General features: G+C 34.3%; 1 protein-coding gene across 1 annotated transcript in view; it reads left to right on the top strand.

Moving 5' to 3' along the window:
* The first annotated feature begins 4,453 nt into the window (after positions 1-4,453).
* The window catches only part of LOC110106880 (glutamyl-tRNA reductase-binding protein, chloroplastic), a 27,302-nt gene continuing 15,475 nt past the window's right edge, over positions 4,454-16,280 (top strand). The window contains exons 1-3 of the mRNA XM_020836950.2: positions 4,454-4,952; positions 5,034-5,114; positions 5,926-6,030. Of these exons, the coding sequence (XP_020692609.2) occupies positions 4,560-4,952; positions 5,034-5,114; positions 5,926-6,030 (579 nt within the window). The 5' untranslated portion in view covers positions 4,454-4,559. The remainder of the gene's footprint in view (positions 4,953-5,033; positions 5,115-5,925; positions 6,031-16,280) is intronic.

Here is a 16,280-nt window from a genome sequence, read left to right as displayed (position 1 = left end):
TTCCTCTAGATGTTCCGCCGTAACGTGCGACGGAAATGGTTCAGGCATCCCTATACCGTCGGATTTGCCGGCGGAACATGCGTCGGTGAATTTACGGCGTATTTTGCGCCGGAAAGGTTGACACAAACTTTACGTCGAGCAAATCTGCCGGTAACTGCGCCGTTTATTTCCGTACAGAATTTTCCGCCGGAAAATCCGACGGTATTCGCGTGTTTTCCCATAGTGCAATTCATTGGATTCATCTAATTTAAAATTTAGAAAATAATAATTTATGCTAAAGCTAAAATCCTTGTTATTAAACCTCCCTAAGCTAAAAATTCATGATTTTGGAAAACCCTAACTATTGGAGCATGAAAAATGTATCATAAAAGAATATAATTTCACAAAAAAACTTCCTAACATCAATTAAAAACTTTTCTACAAAGAAATTTTGAAAGAAAATCAAAATCGGATAAAACCCTAAATTTCATGAAATCAACTCATATTTGGGTTTAAAAACACCCCCTACCCTTCCCTATCTTTATCTTAAAGAAAATTTGCATTTTTTCAAAACCCTAATTTTCTTCCCTTAAAGAAAACTCAAAGAAAAGAAGAGAAAACTCTTGCAACAACTTACCTTAGCCTTCCCTTAGTTTTCCCTACAAGTTCCTCCATGAACGGCCACTGAAAACCGCCGCCCGAAGCCGCCTCGCCGCCTTGCCTCTCCGCCCTTTCTTTCTCTCTCAGTTTCGAGTTTCAGCCGAACGAACAAATAGGGATTCAGTCCCCTTAAGAGGGATGAGGGCTAGTATTAATTACATAATGACATAAATGCCCTCACTTAAACCATATTTTCTTTAGTATTGACTAAGAATATTTTGGGTATTATTAGACATTGGAAATTTTTATCTCTAAAATTAAGAGAAATTAAATATAAGTTTTTTATATCAATTTGCTCCAAATTTTGTGCACTATTTTATAAAATTTATTGCTTTGAATTCTGACGACTTTGAATTTTTCACTTACAACTCATCGCGACGCATCCAAAAGCGTGCGAGGTCTAAAATGGCATTTCGCTGATTTTACAGACTGCAGGTAGCGTCTGCTTGCATATGGGTTTTTGGATTACATGAAGTAGAGGATGGGCATGAGTGGTGTGAAAGCTTGTGGATCAAGGACAGGTCGGCACAGTGTCTTTGCTGGGATCGACAGGTGCAATAATGAGTTTGAGCGGTAGGGAAGAGTGGCCGCTGAAGCTTGTGTGCGGGAACCAGAAAAAATGTGAAGGCCTCGCTCGATTGGCTTTAATGAAGGGGCAGAGCTTCGAGCCAGCACAATATTTGAGTAGCAATCTACGCACGCGAGGATGGGCGACTCGATTCGATGCCATTTGCAGAACTATGGGATGGGACTGTATCATAAGGAACGAGATTGGGTAGGATTTTAGGCAGGGCATTGACAGAGGTAATAATGAAAAACATTTATTTTATATAGAGGTCAACATTGAACTTGCCATTCTTTCAGGTGGCAAGAAAGAATGATAGCATGAGAGTGTCAGCATTAGAAGGGAAGAGGAATACAAGATAAATTAAATAAAAATTTTTAAAACTCATTTTATTTATCAAGCGCGATGAGATGAGTGGCATGATATGAGATCAAAGGAGAGTGAAAGTTCCATTAAGGTGAGAGGGATAGCTTTCCAAACCATTGAGCAAGGGGAAATCCAAAGAAGATGAAGATGTTTAAAAGAGAGATGTTTCAATTGTAATATGATAAATTCGACATGAATATAATGAAAAATAACATTTTAATTTGGAGATATTTTGGTCTACACATTTTTTGGGGGATATTTACCTCAAATTGCTCGTTAAAGAATTATTTGTTTACAACTATTTATGATACTAACATTTTTCAAACATATTGCAAAGTATACATTTTGTCATTTTTCATTTTGATTTCTTCCAATTGTTTGATTGATTTTAAAATAAGCACTTGGAATTCTTTTTTTGGTGTTTGGTTTGTTATAAATGGATATCAATTTTAGGGCACTAAAATATTAACAAGTCAATGGATAGCGTGTGGTCATCGATATGAACGTCAGTTACGAACCTCAAATAGGTTGATGTTGACAATGAGCCGCAGGTTGCACAATGCTAGTGTGGAGGTCACAAGATTGTCAGGGATATCAGGTGGGTTGCAAACACAACTAGATCAAGGTGAAACGGGTCGCAAGTCGCCTAAGTGGAGGTCAAAATGCCATCAACGAGGAGGTTGAAAGGATCAAATTTTTGAATTTGTTCATGGGTTAGAGTGGTTCTCACTAGGATGACAACATTGTGTTGCAAGATCACAATGATCACGCTAGTCTAATATATTTTGAATTTGTTCAACTAGTCTAATATAAAATATGTCTAAAATGAAGACATCGATAAAAATTTTTAATATTTAAAATTTTGAAATTCTTATGTTTTGTTTAATTTAAACTCCTTATCCATTCTAGTAAAGAGAGGGCAATACATTCAAATTTGATAAATTATTACGTGCTGAGTCTGGACGTAGAGTTACGTCCAGACTCCAATAAAAATGTGACATGTATCATGTCCTTGTATATACAATGCATATAAATTTGTACACATTATGTACAACTATATATGCTGTATATAAAATGTATGATTATATACAAAAAATATATAAATTTATATATGCTATGTACACATTATATATATAATTTGTACACTACATGCGAAAAACATACATATCATATTTTTATTGCAGCTAATAATTTCTCTTAAAATTTCCTTTTTCTTCATCGCAGTATATATATATATATATTTTTAGGCTTGGTTTGGTTGGACGTTTTATAGGCGTATGGAGGAAAATAAAAAAATTGTAATCGTTTGGTGAAACTGCTTCTCTCAAAGACGTTGTCAATAACATCGTTTTGAGACGAAACGTCACTGCTCTTCTGCAACTCCTTTCCATGTGCGTTCTTAGTTTTACACTTGCGACAAGTCTACTTTACCCTGCAGTTGCTCGTCTTCTTCGTAAAAATTTCGAGCAAGAACCTATTTGTACAATATTCTCTATAGGAGATAACTGTCTGATCGTCCAGTACGAACTGGAAATCGTCCTGTACGATCAGTCTAAATTTTATATGATCTCCTTATGTGTGTGTATGTTTTTATTCACTCAAAATACAATCACTCACTTTCAATTTGATTTCTAAGAAAAGTGCAAGCTTCAAATTTTACAAAATATCGTATGCTGAATTTAATTTGAAGTCTTCGTAGTCTGGAGTTCGTTTTTCCTGAAATGTCAGTACACACAAGAGCAAATACAATTCTTCTAAAAAATGTTAGGAAATAACTACACATTTGAACAATAATGTTTGGAATCATCAAAACTTCATAAGTTGCAAAAATGTAAAGCATGCAAATAGCAACTATCTTAACAAGTTGACCGACTCAAGGTAAGGCACATTCCGCCTTTCTCAATTTTCAGAAATGAGGATTTTGACGAATTTTCTGTTTCGGATTTTGTTTCCGTTATTCTTGTGCAATAGAACCAAACACTTCATTCGCTTTTCCTCTTATAATGAGAACAGAAGCTTGAGACAGCGTAGAGGCTACGTGATTTGAGTTGAATTTTTGCAAGGAGCTGCGAGATAGGACAATTCAGTGCCGCTTGTAGGTAATGGACCGAATGGCATAGGGTTTGAGAGGGATTTGAGTAGGGAATGAGGATGGATCGAAGATATCGATTGCAGGCAGCATCTTCTTCCATATGGGTTCCGGCTTACAAAAGGTAGAGGATGGGCACGAGTGGTGTGAAGGCTTGTGGATCAAAGCAAGGTCGGCATAGTGTCTTGGTTTGTACAGGTTTTGGGGACAGAGAAGTTCGTCCCAGGACGAAATGAGGTTGAAAGGATCAAATTTTTGAATTTGTTCATGGGCTAGAGGGGTTCTCACTAGGATGACAACATTGTGTTGCAAGATTACGATGGCCACGCTAGTCTAATATATTTTGAATTTGTTCAACTAGTCTAATATAAAATGTCTAAAATAATGACATCGATCAAAATTTTTAATATTTAAAATTTTAAAATTCTTATGTTTTGTTTAATTTAAGCTCCTTATCCATTCTAGTAAAGACATGGCAATACATTCAAATTTGATAAATTATTACGTGTTGAGTCTGGACGTAGAGTTATGTCCAGACTCCAATGTGACATGTATCATGTCCTTGTATACAATATATATAAATTTGTACACATTATGTATAACTATACATGTTGTATATAAAATGTATGATTATATACAAAATATTTATAAATTTATATATACTATATGCACATTATATATATAATTTGTACACTACATACAAAAAAAATACATATCATATTTTTATTGCAGCTAATAATTTCTCCTCAAATTTCCTTTTTCTTCATCGCAGTATATATATATTTTTAAGGTTTCGAGTTGTGGTTACTCCATTTGGAACGACCAATCCATCTACCCAATTCTTTCTCCAAGCACGGGAACTTCGGTTTACACCCCCGTGCCAAATCGTTCACAGCTACGATGCAGCCTTCCATTCTCTCTCTCACTTCTCCTTCGGCTCTCCCCAACTTCTTCTTAAACACCACCAAGTACCCCTTTCCGATCCAAACCGAATTCCCCAAAACCTCCTCCCGTCCATTCTCTTTGAGTATCCAATGTCCCGCCCTCTCCGTCGCCATCGATGCCTCCCCAGCCACTTCCAAGATCCTATCGAAGCCTTCGGCTGCAGAAGTCTGCCGGACGATTATGGAGCTTTCCTCCACCGGCACTCTTTCCGCTATTTCCCTGCAGGATGGTTGGCCACTGGGTATCGGCGCTCGCTTTGTCGTTGACGCGCACGGCACTCCCGCGCTGTGCCTTAATGAGCCTGGGAAGCTCTTCGTCCCCGCTGGCTCTTCCAGCTTTAATGTGCAAGTAATCATTTTTCTGTTTTAGCACCGAAGGTTTCCATTTTGATGGGTTTCTGGGGGTTTTTATTACTACCATGATTTGCAGCTCCAGCAGAGCGGGTCGAGGACGAGGCAATGTACGCTGCTGGGAAATCTCGAGAAGCCTAAGGATGGGTTTCTCTTGAAGGTACACTCTTTCTGGTGCCTCTAGATTGATTGCATGATTTTGAAGTTAAATTTAGTCTGCGACTTTTTATGAGCTGTTTCGTTGGGAGTGGGATCATTTTGAGTTAATATTATCCATAAGCATTATAGCCCAGTCATATTTGTCGGATATTGTAAAACACTTTGGTTTAGAAATGAGAGTTTGCCCTGAATTACTTGCTGTAATACTAACATAACCTCGTTAGGGCTTTAGCTCTTGAGAGCTTCAGTGTCAATATTCAGGTAATTCATGGTAGGGGATTGGTTAATGATAAACTGAGTTTAATGGGTTATATTTTAAATCCAGGCTTAAGTTAAACTCGTTTAATTTTATCCCAAACAAGTTAAACAAGATTTATTCTAGGGTTATATGGTGAAGTTCATCTCAAAGTAAATATGCCCTTAATGATTTCTCTCAATTTGATTTGCTAAATAACTAGAGATTATTTTTAGCCGGGTTCTTCTAACTAGTATGATAATACGAGTCACGCGTACCAGATAATGGCTTAGGGTATTTTCTATCTTTGGGAAATGTATCGTGATTGCCATTTAAAGAGATGTTCTGTCAACTTCTTCAATGCTCATCGGTTGGAAAACTGAACTACATAGATATGGAAGAGCGGCTGCTTTTCTATCCATTGATGAGAAATTTCATACTATTTTGTAAATTTTATATTTACTTTGTTGTTTCTACTCTTTTCTTCTACGGATTGACATTTTTGTAGCACATCAACTGCGTGTTTGAATGATTTTGAAGGTAAAGGAACTTTCAATAATTTTCTGAAGTGTTGCAGAAACTTTGTACAAGGTGGGAGAAGAAATTTGGTGAAGAAGTGGATGAAGGTCTCCTCTATGTAATTAAAGTTGACAGAATTCTTCAGTTAGAAGATTTTAAGGAGGTATCCCCAAATTCATGCCTTTCTTCCTCCCTCCAAATCACCACTCTCCCTCCCTAAGAGAAAAAAACATCTTTATTGTTTAATGAATTCAAGCTGTTCAAGGGAAATGTCAGATTTTGCCTTCATCAATCTGCTGGATATATGATATTTGCTGTCAATCTCCATGAACAATAGCTATGAAATCAACTCTCTGTGTATAATTTAACCTATAAATTTCATTGTATAAAGTAATCAATATGAGCTTGATAGTGCATTCTTACCATGTTCAAAAAAGTTTAATGTCTAACATATTTAGGAGCTACTGAGTTGCTTGATCTCATGCACATAGTCATGCTTTGCATAATTGAATATATATTTTTAAAGGGAAGTATATATTGTTGTATTCATTCCTTCTAAATGTTAATTGTATTACTTTGTTTTTTAAATGTATGATTCATTACTTCTTTTGTGGAGTTCCTTCATGCTCTCAATTATGACGTTGCATGTTTATTTTGTCACTCCCATAATCAAGATTGTTATCTTGAGATATATTTGAAACTACCAAGAAACAAAATTTATAAACTTCATTTAATATTTATTGGGTTACCAGGCTTGTAGTAAAGAAATATTAAGCATACAATGTTGTTAAAATAATATTAATAATGTGTTTTCTTTTAAGATCAAAATTATTGGTACTATTCGAAAGATGACATGGTTGGCATGCTAATATTATCATTCACTTTGAGATATTAATGCATATTATATAAGAAATCATCAATAGTTTTTCATAATTAATTAGAGATATTCAATAAGAGATATTCATAAAATACTTTGGTGTGTGCTATTTGCATACAACATAGTTTATCTAAAACATGTATTGATATGAGTGGAAAGTTGAATAATGGAGGAAATATTTGCAAAATAAAGAGTTTTAAGATTAATAAAATAAAAATTGAGCATATAATATGAAATTTTTGTAGGTGTAGAATTGAAGATTATCAATCAATATTATCAAATGATCAATTTACATCAAAGCATGATCGTTTTAAGTATCTTTGATCTATTATATTGAAGAATAGGGATGTTGATGAGGATATACTTCTAAAGTTTAAATTTCATGATTAACTGATGAAGTGTTTCGAGTACTATATAATAATGGAATTTCATTAAGAGTTATAGGTAGATCTTATAAAACTGGGAGCCATGATCTAGGGAGTGTTTGGCAACAAAGAAGTCCCTAATAGTTAAGTTTGACAGAAATGAAACTCTTAATATGAATGTGTGGTCAAACTAGGAATGATAAATCAAGTAATGATTATATTTAATTGATGGTAGGTGTAACACACTTTTAAGACTCAAGAATGGAAAATATACTAAAGTGGTTTGGGTTTGCGCAGTTGAAATTAGAAGGAGCTATTTTGATGGCCAGGAATGAAGAAAAATGTGACAAAAACAGTATCCAAATGTATTTCATGTTAGATGGTTAAGGCTGAACATCAGAAGCCAGGAGGATTTCTACAACCCTTACCCATACCAGAGTGGAAATGGGAAGACATTGCTATGGATTTCGTGGTTGGCTTACTCAGATCCAGAAGAGGATGTGATACTTTATGTGTGATTATTGATAGGTTGACTAAGTCTGCATACTTTATATCTATAAAACAGCCTGATCCATTTGAAAAATTGGCAAGTATGTATGTTGATTAGATTGTTAGATTGCATGGGGTACCGAAGACTATAGTGTCAGACTGGGATGAAAGATTTACTTCCAAATTTTAGAAGAAAGTTCAGGAAGCTTTGGGTACCAGACTTACCTTTAGTATAGCTTTCCACCCTCAGACAGATGGGCAATCAGAAAGAACCATCCAGACCTTAGAAGATTTGCTCAAGTTATGTGTTATGGATTTTGGTGGTAAGTGGGAGGCATATGTACCTTTGATTGAATTTGTCTACAACAACAGTTTCCAAGCAAGTATTGGTATGGCTCCTTATGAGATTTTATATGGGAGAAGGTGTATGACACTTTTAAGCTGGGCAGAGACAGGGGAAAGGAAGATAATTAGTGCTGATCTGGTTGATGATGCTACAGAGAAGATCATGTTGATTAGAGATAGATTGAGGGCAGTGCAGGACAGACAGAAGAAATACTATGATGCCAAGCACCGACCAATTGAGTTTGATGTTGGAGAGTTTGTATTCCTCAAAGTTAGTCCAATGAAGGGAGTGAAGAGATTTGGCAAAGTGAGAAAGCTGAGTCCAAGATTTGAAGTTCCTTTTGAGATTTCAGAAAGGATTGAAAAGATGGCATATAGATTGATTCTACCAGCCCATATGAGTAGAGTGCATAATGTGTTTCATATTTCCTCCTTACGGAAATATATTTCAGATGATGCTCAGAGAATTAGTACTGAAGTGGTAGATATTCAGCCAGATTTGACTTTTGTGAATGAAACAGAGACAATCCTTGAGTATGATGTTAAGCAGTTGAAGAGCAAAGCAATTCCTTTTGTTAAAGTGCTTTGGAAGCACAGTTCAGAGAAGGATGCCACTTAGGAGGAGTCAGAAATGAGGGAGAACCACCCTCATTTGTTTGACTAAGGTATGACTTTTCTGTTAAGTATTTCTTTTAAATTTCGAGAACAAAATTTTTATTAGGAGGGGAGAATTGTAAAACCTGAAAATACCATTTTAGACCTCGCACGCTTTTCAAAGCACTGCGATAAGATTTAAGTGAACTTTTCAATGTTAACGGAATTCAATAAAAATAATTTTAGAAAATCCTATGCAAAATTTTGATCGTTTTGATATATTTAACCCATACCCAATTTTGCTTATATATGGAATTAAAAATTTCGGAAGCTTCATAATACCGATTTTACCCATTTGTAAATAGAAAAATGATTTCACTTAATTGAGAGCATATGGGTAATTGTGCAAACCATTTTCTCTAAATAGACTATCCGAAACCCTTCACTAATCTCCCATTCGCAAGTCACGGCTGAAACCGAGCGAACGAACAGGGACGGGCGGACAGATTGGTTCCGCGAGGGCTCTCCAGCGACGATCTTCCGGTGAGGAAATTAGTCCGAATCGAAGAGGACGACGAGAGGAACATTTTGGTATGATTTTTTTAAAACGAATCTTTCTCAATCTCTCAATTTTTGGAAGAGAAAATTTTAAGGTTTTACGAAAACTTTGAAATTCTTTACGAAATCAATAGGGAAGGATTAGAGATATATTTTAATGGTGGAAATGACATTATTTCGCAAAAAAAAATTGAAAATGAAATATTATGGGTTTTCTTAGATTTTGAATTTTGAGAAATTCCCTTTTACAAATGTTGTTCATAAAGATATTAGAAATGCTTAAATGAGGAAAGATTAGGGTTTTAAAATTTTTTTAATTTTTATGAATTATTTTAATTATTTTAATCCGAAAATTTAATTTTTAATTATAATTATATATTGAGGATTAATTTTAGAGCAATGTTTTGATGAAATTGAAGATTTATTACTTTCCAAAAATTAAGTATTTATTAAATCCGAAAATTAAGATTTTTTTAATTAAATATTCATTAAGTATTATAAGGAATTGTTAAGGGAAAATACCGGGTTTAGCAATTAGACTTAGATTTAGCCTTAAGCCTTAATGAAGTTTGGATTTATGTGACACGTTTATTTTATTCTTAGGTTTTGATCGTTGAAGTATAAGGTGAAAGAACTGTGTCGAAGCGACATACTTTGCTTAAGAGAGGTAGGTGTTCATACCTCATTTAAATTTATAAGTGTTTAAAATTTTTATGCTTAAATGAAATTTCATGTATTTATTTTATCATTAATTAATGTTTTAGATTCAATGATTATGCAAATTCATGCTTTTATATTATGCATTAATTGTTGGAAAACATATGAATCATATGAAAAAACATTTGAGCATGAAAATATATGAGACTTATGAAAGGAAATTGAATATAAATGAAAAGATTTAAATTGAATAACAATTTCATGTTACATATTGATGCAGAAGTGTCAAAATGATAATGGTAAAGGGGCTTACAAAAGCCAAATGGTAATAAAGTTCTTCGGAGCCAAATGGTAAAAGAAATGGTAAAAAATTTGACTACGTACTTGATCAGTACGAATAATGGTGCTTCCGAACGGGTGTTACATTTAGCATAAGCATTTTTGCATTTGCATTGCATATGAAAAGGTGAAAGGAAAGAATGAAAAGAATGAAATGTTAAAGAAGGGGAAAATGAATGTAAGAATGAAAATTCAAATATTTTAATTTGCAAATGATATGAAATAATTTTAATTATAAATGTTTTTGTTATATGCATCTTATGAAATTAACTGAGCTATGAATTACCTGTTGAGCGTTGGCTCATTCTACGTTTGAAATATTTTTCAGAAGAGAAGTGATGGTTGCACGAGACCGTACACGTATCGTCGTAGGGGACCTCAGGATGAAAGGTTCATTGTTATGATTTCAGTTTGAATTTTTGAGTTTATTTTATGTAAAGTTTGTGAGTTTGAGTTTGGAGTTTAGGTAATTGTGAGAGCTTATGTAATGTTGATGGGTTTGAAAGTTTTAATAGTCATGTGTGATGATCAGTATGAATATCTCTTTTATTTGATATTGTTTAGTGGCTCTTTCATTTATGGACAATATTTGTGATTTGACATTAAAGTTTTAATTGGAACTGTTAATGTTTTATGTGTTTTTCGTACGACTACGGTTTCAGCCCCGATTTTATCAGGCTAGTCGGGCCGGGTCGTGACAAGAGTGGTATCAAAGCAAAGGTTTAATAATGATCAATGAAAGAGCCTATAGGATGATTGATTGAGTCTTACAATGTTTGGGCAGTGTAATTTTATGAATTATTTTGCCTTATGATTGATGCATTTTATCTCAGGAACATGAATCCTAAGTAGAATGCCACTGATGGCATTGATATGGAGGAAGGGAGGGAGCTACCACAAGTAGCAGAACCTCAGAGGAACAACACTATGGAGTTATTCGCTCAGATGATGAAAGCGATGACTCAGATGATTAAGACTTCCCAAAATCAGGGCAGTGGCAGTGGAAGTGGAAGCAGATCTATGGATAAGAACCTGAAACTATTTCAGGATATGAAGCCTCCACTGTTCTCAAGTGGCGGACCTATAAAAGCTGAAGACTGGCTGATGCAGATTGAGAAGATCTTTGAGGGCATGTCTTGCCCAGAGGATAGGAGAGTGACATTGGCGGCTTATGCCTTTGATGGTGAGGCTGAGAGGTGGTGGAGGAGTTAGTTAGAAGAAACTTTAGAGGAAGACCAATTAGCCAAGTCTCCTGGGAAAAATTTGTGAATGTATTCAGAGGCTGGTATATACCTATGACAGCTAGGAGACAGATGCATGATAAGTTCAACAGATTGATTCATGGAGATCGATCTGTTTCTCAGTATGAGGCGGAGTTTACAATGTTATCCGCCTCAACAAAATGTCTCATATAATTGTAAACTCCGCCTCATACTGAGAAACAGATCGATCTCCCTGAATCAATCTGTTGAACTTATCCTGCATCTGTCTCCTAGCTGTTATAAGTACATACCAGCCTCTGAATACATTCACAAATTCTTCCCAAGAGACTTGGCTACTTGGTCTTCCTCTAAAGGTTTATTCTAACTGATTCCTCCACCACTTCTCAGCCTTGCCATCAAAGGCATAAGACGCCAATGTCACCCTCCTATCCTTTGGGCAAGACATGCCCTCAAGGATCTTCTCAATCCACATCAGCCAGTCCTCAACTTCTATAGGTCCGCCACTTGAGAACAGTGGAGGCTTAATATCCTGAAATAGTTTCAGATTCTTATCCATAGGTCTGCTTCCACTTTCACTGCCACTGCCCTGATTTTGGGAAGTCTTAATCATCTGAGTCATCGCTTCCATCATCTGAGCGAATGACTCCATAGTGTTGTTCTTCTAAGGTTCTGCTATTTGTGGTAGCTCCCTCCCTTTCTCCATATCAATGCCATCAGTGGCATTATGTTAAGGATCCATGTTCCTGAGATAAAACACATCAATTATAAGACAATAATTCATAAAATTGCACTGCCCAAACATTCTAAGACTCAATCAATCATTCTATAGGCTCTTTCATTGATCATTACTAAACCTTTGCTCTGATACCACTATTGTCATGATCCCGCTCAGCTAGCCCAATAAAATCGGGGCGAGAACAGTAGTCGTACGAAAAACACATATAAAACATTAACAGTTCTAATTAAAACTTTAATATCAAATCATAAACATTGTTCATAAATGAAAGAACCACTAAACAACATCAAATAAAAGAGATTCATACTGATCATCACACATGACTACTAAAACTTTCAAATCCATTTATATTACATAAGCTCTCACAATTATCTAAACTCCAAACTCAAACTTGAACTCACAATTTACACATAAAATAAACTCAAACTGAAATCATAACAAGGAACCTTTCATCCTGAGGTCCCCTACGACGATACGTGTACGGTAGTCGTGCAGCCATCACTTCTCTTCTGAAAAATATTTCAAACGTGGAATGAGCCAACACTCAATAGGTAATTCATAGCTTAGTTAATTTCATAAGATGTATATAACAAAAATATTTATAATTGAAATCATTTCATATCATTTGCAAATAAAAAATATTTGAATTTTCATTCTTACTTTTCTTTTTCTCTTTTTTAACATTTCATTCTTTCCTTTCACCTTTTTCATATGCAATGCAAATGCAAAAATATTTATGCTAAATGTATACACATGTCCCGGAAGTACCCTTATTCGTACTGATCAGGTACGTAATCAAATTTTGGCCATTTCCTTTACCATTTGGCTCTAAAGAACCTCATTACCATTTGACTTTTGTAAGCCCCTTTATCATTACCATTTTGATACTTCCGGATCAACATGCAACATGAAATTGTTATTCAATTTAAATCTTTTCATTTATGTTCAATTTTCTTTCATAAGTCTCATATATTTTTATGCTCAAATATTTTTTATATGATTCGTATATTTTCCAACAATTAATGCATAATATAAAATCATTAATTTGCAGAATCATTGAATATAAAACATTAATTAATGATAAAATAAATACATGAAATTTAAGCATAAAAATTTTAAGCACTTATAAATTTAAATGAGATATGAATACCTACCTCTCGTAAGCACAGTATGTCGCTTCAACACAGTTTTGTCACCTTACACTTCAACGATCATAACCTAAGAATAAAACAAACGTGTCACATAAATCCAAATTTCATTAAGGCTTAAGGCTAAATCTAAGTCTAATTGCTAAACCCGATATTCTCCCTTAACAATTCCTTACAACAGTTAATGAATATTTAATTAAATAAATCTTAATTTTTTGATTTAATAAATTTTTAATTTTTGGAAAATAATAAATCTTTAATTTCATCAAAACATTACTCTAAAATTAATCCTCAATATATAATTATAATTATAAATTAAATTTTTGGATTAAAATAATTAAAATAATTCACGAAAATTAAAAATTTTCTAAAACCCTAATTTTTTCTCATTTAAGCATTTCTAATATCTTTAGAAACAACATTTGTAAAAAAAGGAATTCCTCAAAATTCAAAATCTAAGAAAAACCTTAATATTTCATTTTCAAATTTTTGTTTTTGCGAAATAATGTCATTTCCACCGTTAAAATATATCCCTAATCATTCCCTATTGATTTCGTAAAATCCTAAAATTTTCTCTTCAAAAAATTGAGAGATTGAGAAAGATTCGTTTTAAAAAAATCATACCGGAATGTTTCTCTCGTCGTCCTCTTCGATTCGGACTAATTTCCTTGCCGAAAGATCGTCGTCGGAGAGCGCTCGCGGAAACTGTCTGTCCGCCCATCCCTGTTCGTCCGCTCAGTTTCGGCCGTGACTTGTGAATGGGAGATGAGGGAAGGGTTTTAGATAGTCTATTTAGAGAAATTGGTTTGCACAATTACCCATATGCCCTAACTTAAGTGAAATCAGCCTTCTATTTACAAAGGGGTAAAATCGTTATTATGAAGCTTATGAAATTTTTAATTCCATATATAAGCAAAATTGGGTATGTGTTATATATATCAAAACGATCAAAATTTTTTGTAGGATTTTCTAAAATTATTTCCGTTGAATTTCGTTAATATTGAAAATTTTACTTAAATCTCGTCGCGGCGCTTTGAAAAGCGTGCGATGACCTATTAACGTTGTTTTCGGGAATTATAATTTAATTGATGGTAGGTGTAACACACTTTTAAGACTCAAGAATGGAAAATATACTAAAGTGGTTTGGGTTTGCATAGTTGAAGTTAGAAGGTCCACCAATATTGTAGGTAGATAAAGTTAATTTGAAATGATTGAAAGGAAAATGGGGAGATAGATATTAAAGTGATTGGCCTATTTACAGCACAACAACCCTTATTTTATGCTTCTATTAAATTCTTAATTGCTTGATTGGGGGACGTGCTAATGCATTGTTTTAATAGTTAAAAAAAATGATACGAGTGCCAGTTTTATAAATAGGTATGTTTTAAGTTTTACGAATGTATTTCCCCCAATAAAATTAATATCTTATGCATCATCATTTGGAATTCATGAAGAATGATGATTCATAAAATCAATCCCCAAAAGTTTGGGATAAGGTTTGTTGCAGTTTAGAATAATTGACATGTTGGTAGAGTATGACACATACATCAAGCATCGTAAACTACTCTGGGTTTTGGTCCACACATGAGACCATTGATGCTAGAGTCAACAATTTATTATGAATCATTTCTCTATCTAGTTGCTTAATTTTCTCAGGATTTTTTCTAATATTTTAGACTTAGGCCGGCTTGCTTAGGATCTTTATTCTACTAGATAAAAACTCCAAGAGATTGAAAAATGAGAAATGAATTGAAACCATGGAAAATACCTTGGCTAAAATATTTATGGATAGATTGAAGAGTATTATTTTCATCAAAAAGTTTGGTTGATGGATTAATGATCCAATTATATTTGATGTGTCAAATAGCTTTGATAAGTGTATAAAAAGAGTCATTGATTGGTTTAACTTTAATGACACTTTTGGATTTACCTCAGATGACACTTTTAATATAGTTAATGACCTGAATGATTTGAGGGTTTTTCTTGAATGCTATTTTGGCTTTAATGAGCACATACAAATGTCATTTGATCAATGTGTCCATTGCCTTGATGTGATTATGATGATGTTGCTAGGCTATTTTTGTGATTAGTGTAGTATTTGTTTAAGGATCTACATGTGTCATAAGGTAGCATATAGGATAGCAATGATTGACTTGGTCTGGTGTTAAATCGGTCATGGTAAAGAAGTTTACATTGAACTAGTTCAAGATGAGAGACTATTTTTGGCTGGCCTCGGTTATTGGGTTTGATGGAAATTGCATTAATTCAGGAATGAAAAGTTACAATCAACTAAAGTAAAAGAAACCTATCACAATCTATCCTAATCAAGTCAACAAAACTTGATGGAAGTTCACTGTCTAAGAAAACATCCCAATAAAAGTCACCTAATATTTACATTGGGGTAAAATAATTTGCATATTTGTTTAAGTTGAGGTTGGCCATAAGTGAGAACTTGCTTATTTGTTAGTCTAAATTAGGTAATAGTGCTTTCCCATTTTTAGTGAAGTATGTAGTCTAAATGAGATAATAGTACTTTTCCATTTTTAGGGAGGTATGGTAACAGCTCATTCAATCATTAACTTATAGAAATATGTGCAATGCTATATTTATCTTAGGGCTAAGCATGATATAGAGCTTAAAGTCTGCGATCATCGACAAAAGTGCAAGCTCATTGTATTGCATCAATCTACTCCATTTTTTTTTGAGTAATTGGAATATATAAAGTCTTTGTCTGGTGTGGGTTCCGAAATTCGGCCCCGGCCTCCCCGCTCGCTTTTCTTTTTTTATCCGGCGAGGGAGTTTTAACGAACTAAGTTTCAGGATAAATTTTGGAAGGCAGATGAGTTTGTAGATAAGACACTACCCAAAGATTTCGCCCTCATTTTGCGAGGACTTTATAATCTAAGTTCTGATTTCCTATAGGCGCAAGCCCCTATAGTTAATTACCCCTCCCGATCACGAGAGAGAACTTTCGATTAAGGCTAGTCGTCAATCAAATACGTAGAAATACGTGTTATCTGGCATATAGTAGCAGCACGGGTATTGAATTTGAGAATTGGATTTGGATTTATGAATTTGGGAA

This window comes from Dendrobium catenatum, unplaced genomic scaffold (genome assembly GCF_001605985.2).
Source record: "Dendrobium catenatum unplaced genomic scaffold, ASM160598v2 fragScaff_scaffold_1446, whole genome shotgun sequence".
Taxonomy (NCBI): Eukaryota; Viridiplantae; Streptophyta; class Magnoliopsida; order Asparagales; family Orchidaceae; genus Dendrobium; species Dendrobium catenatum.
This window is presented reverse-complemented; position numbering and strand designations above follow the sequence as displayed.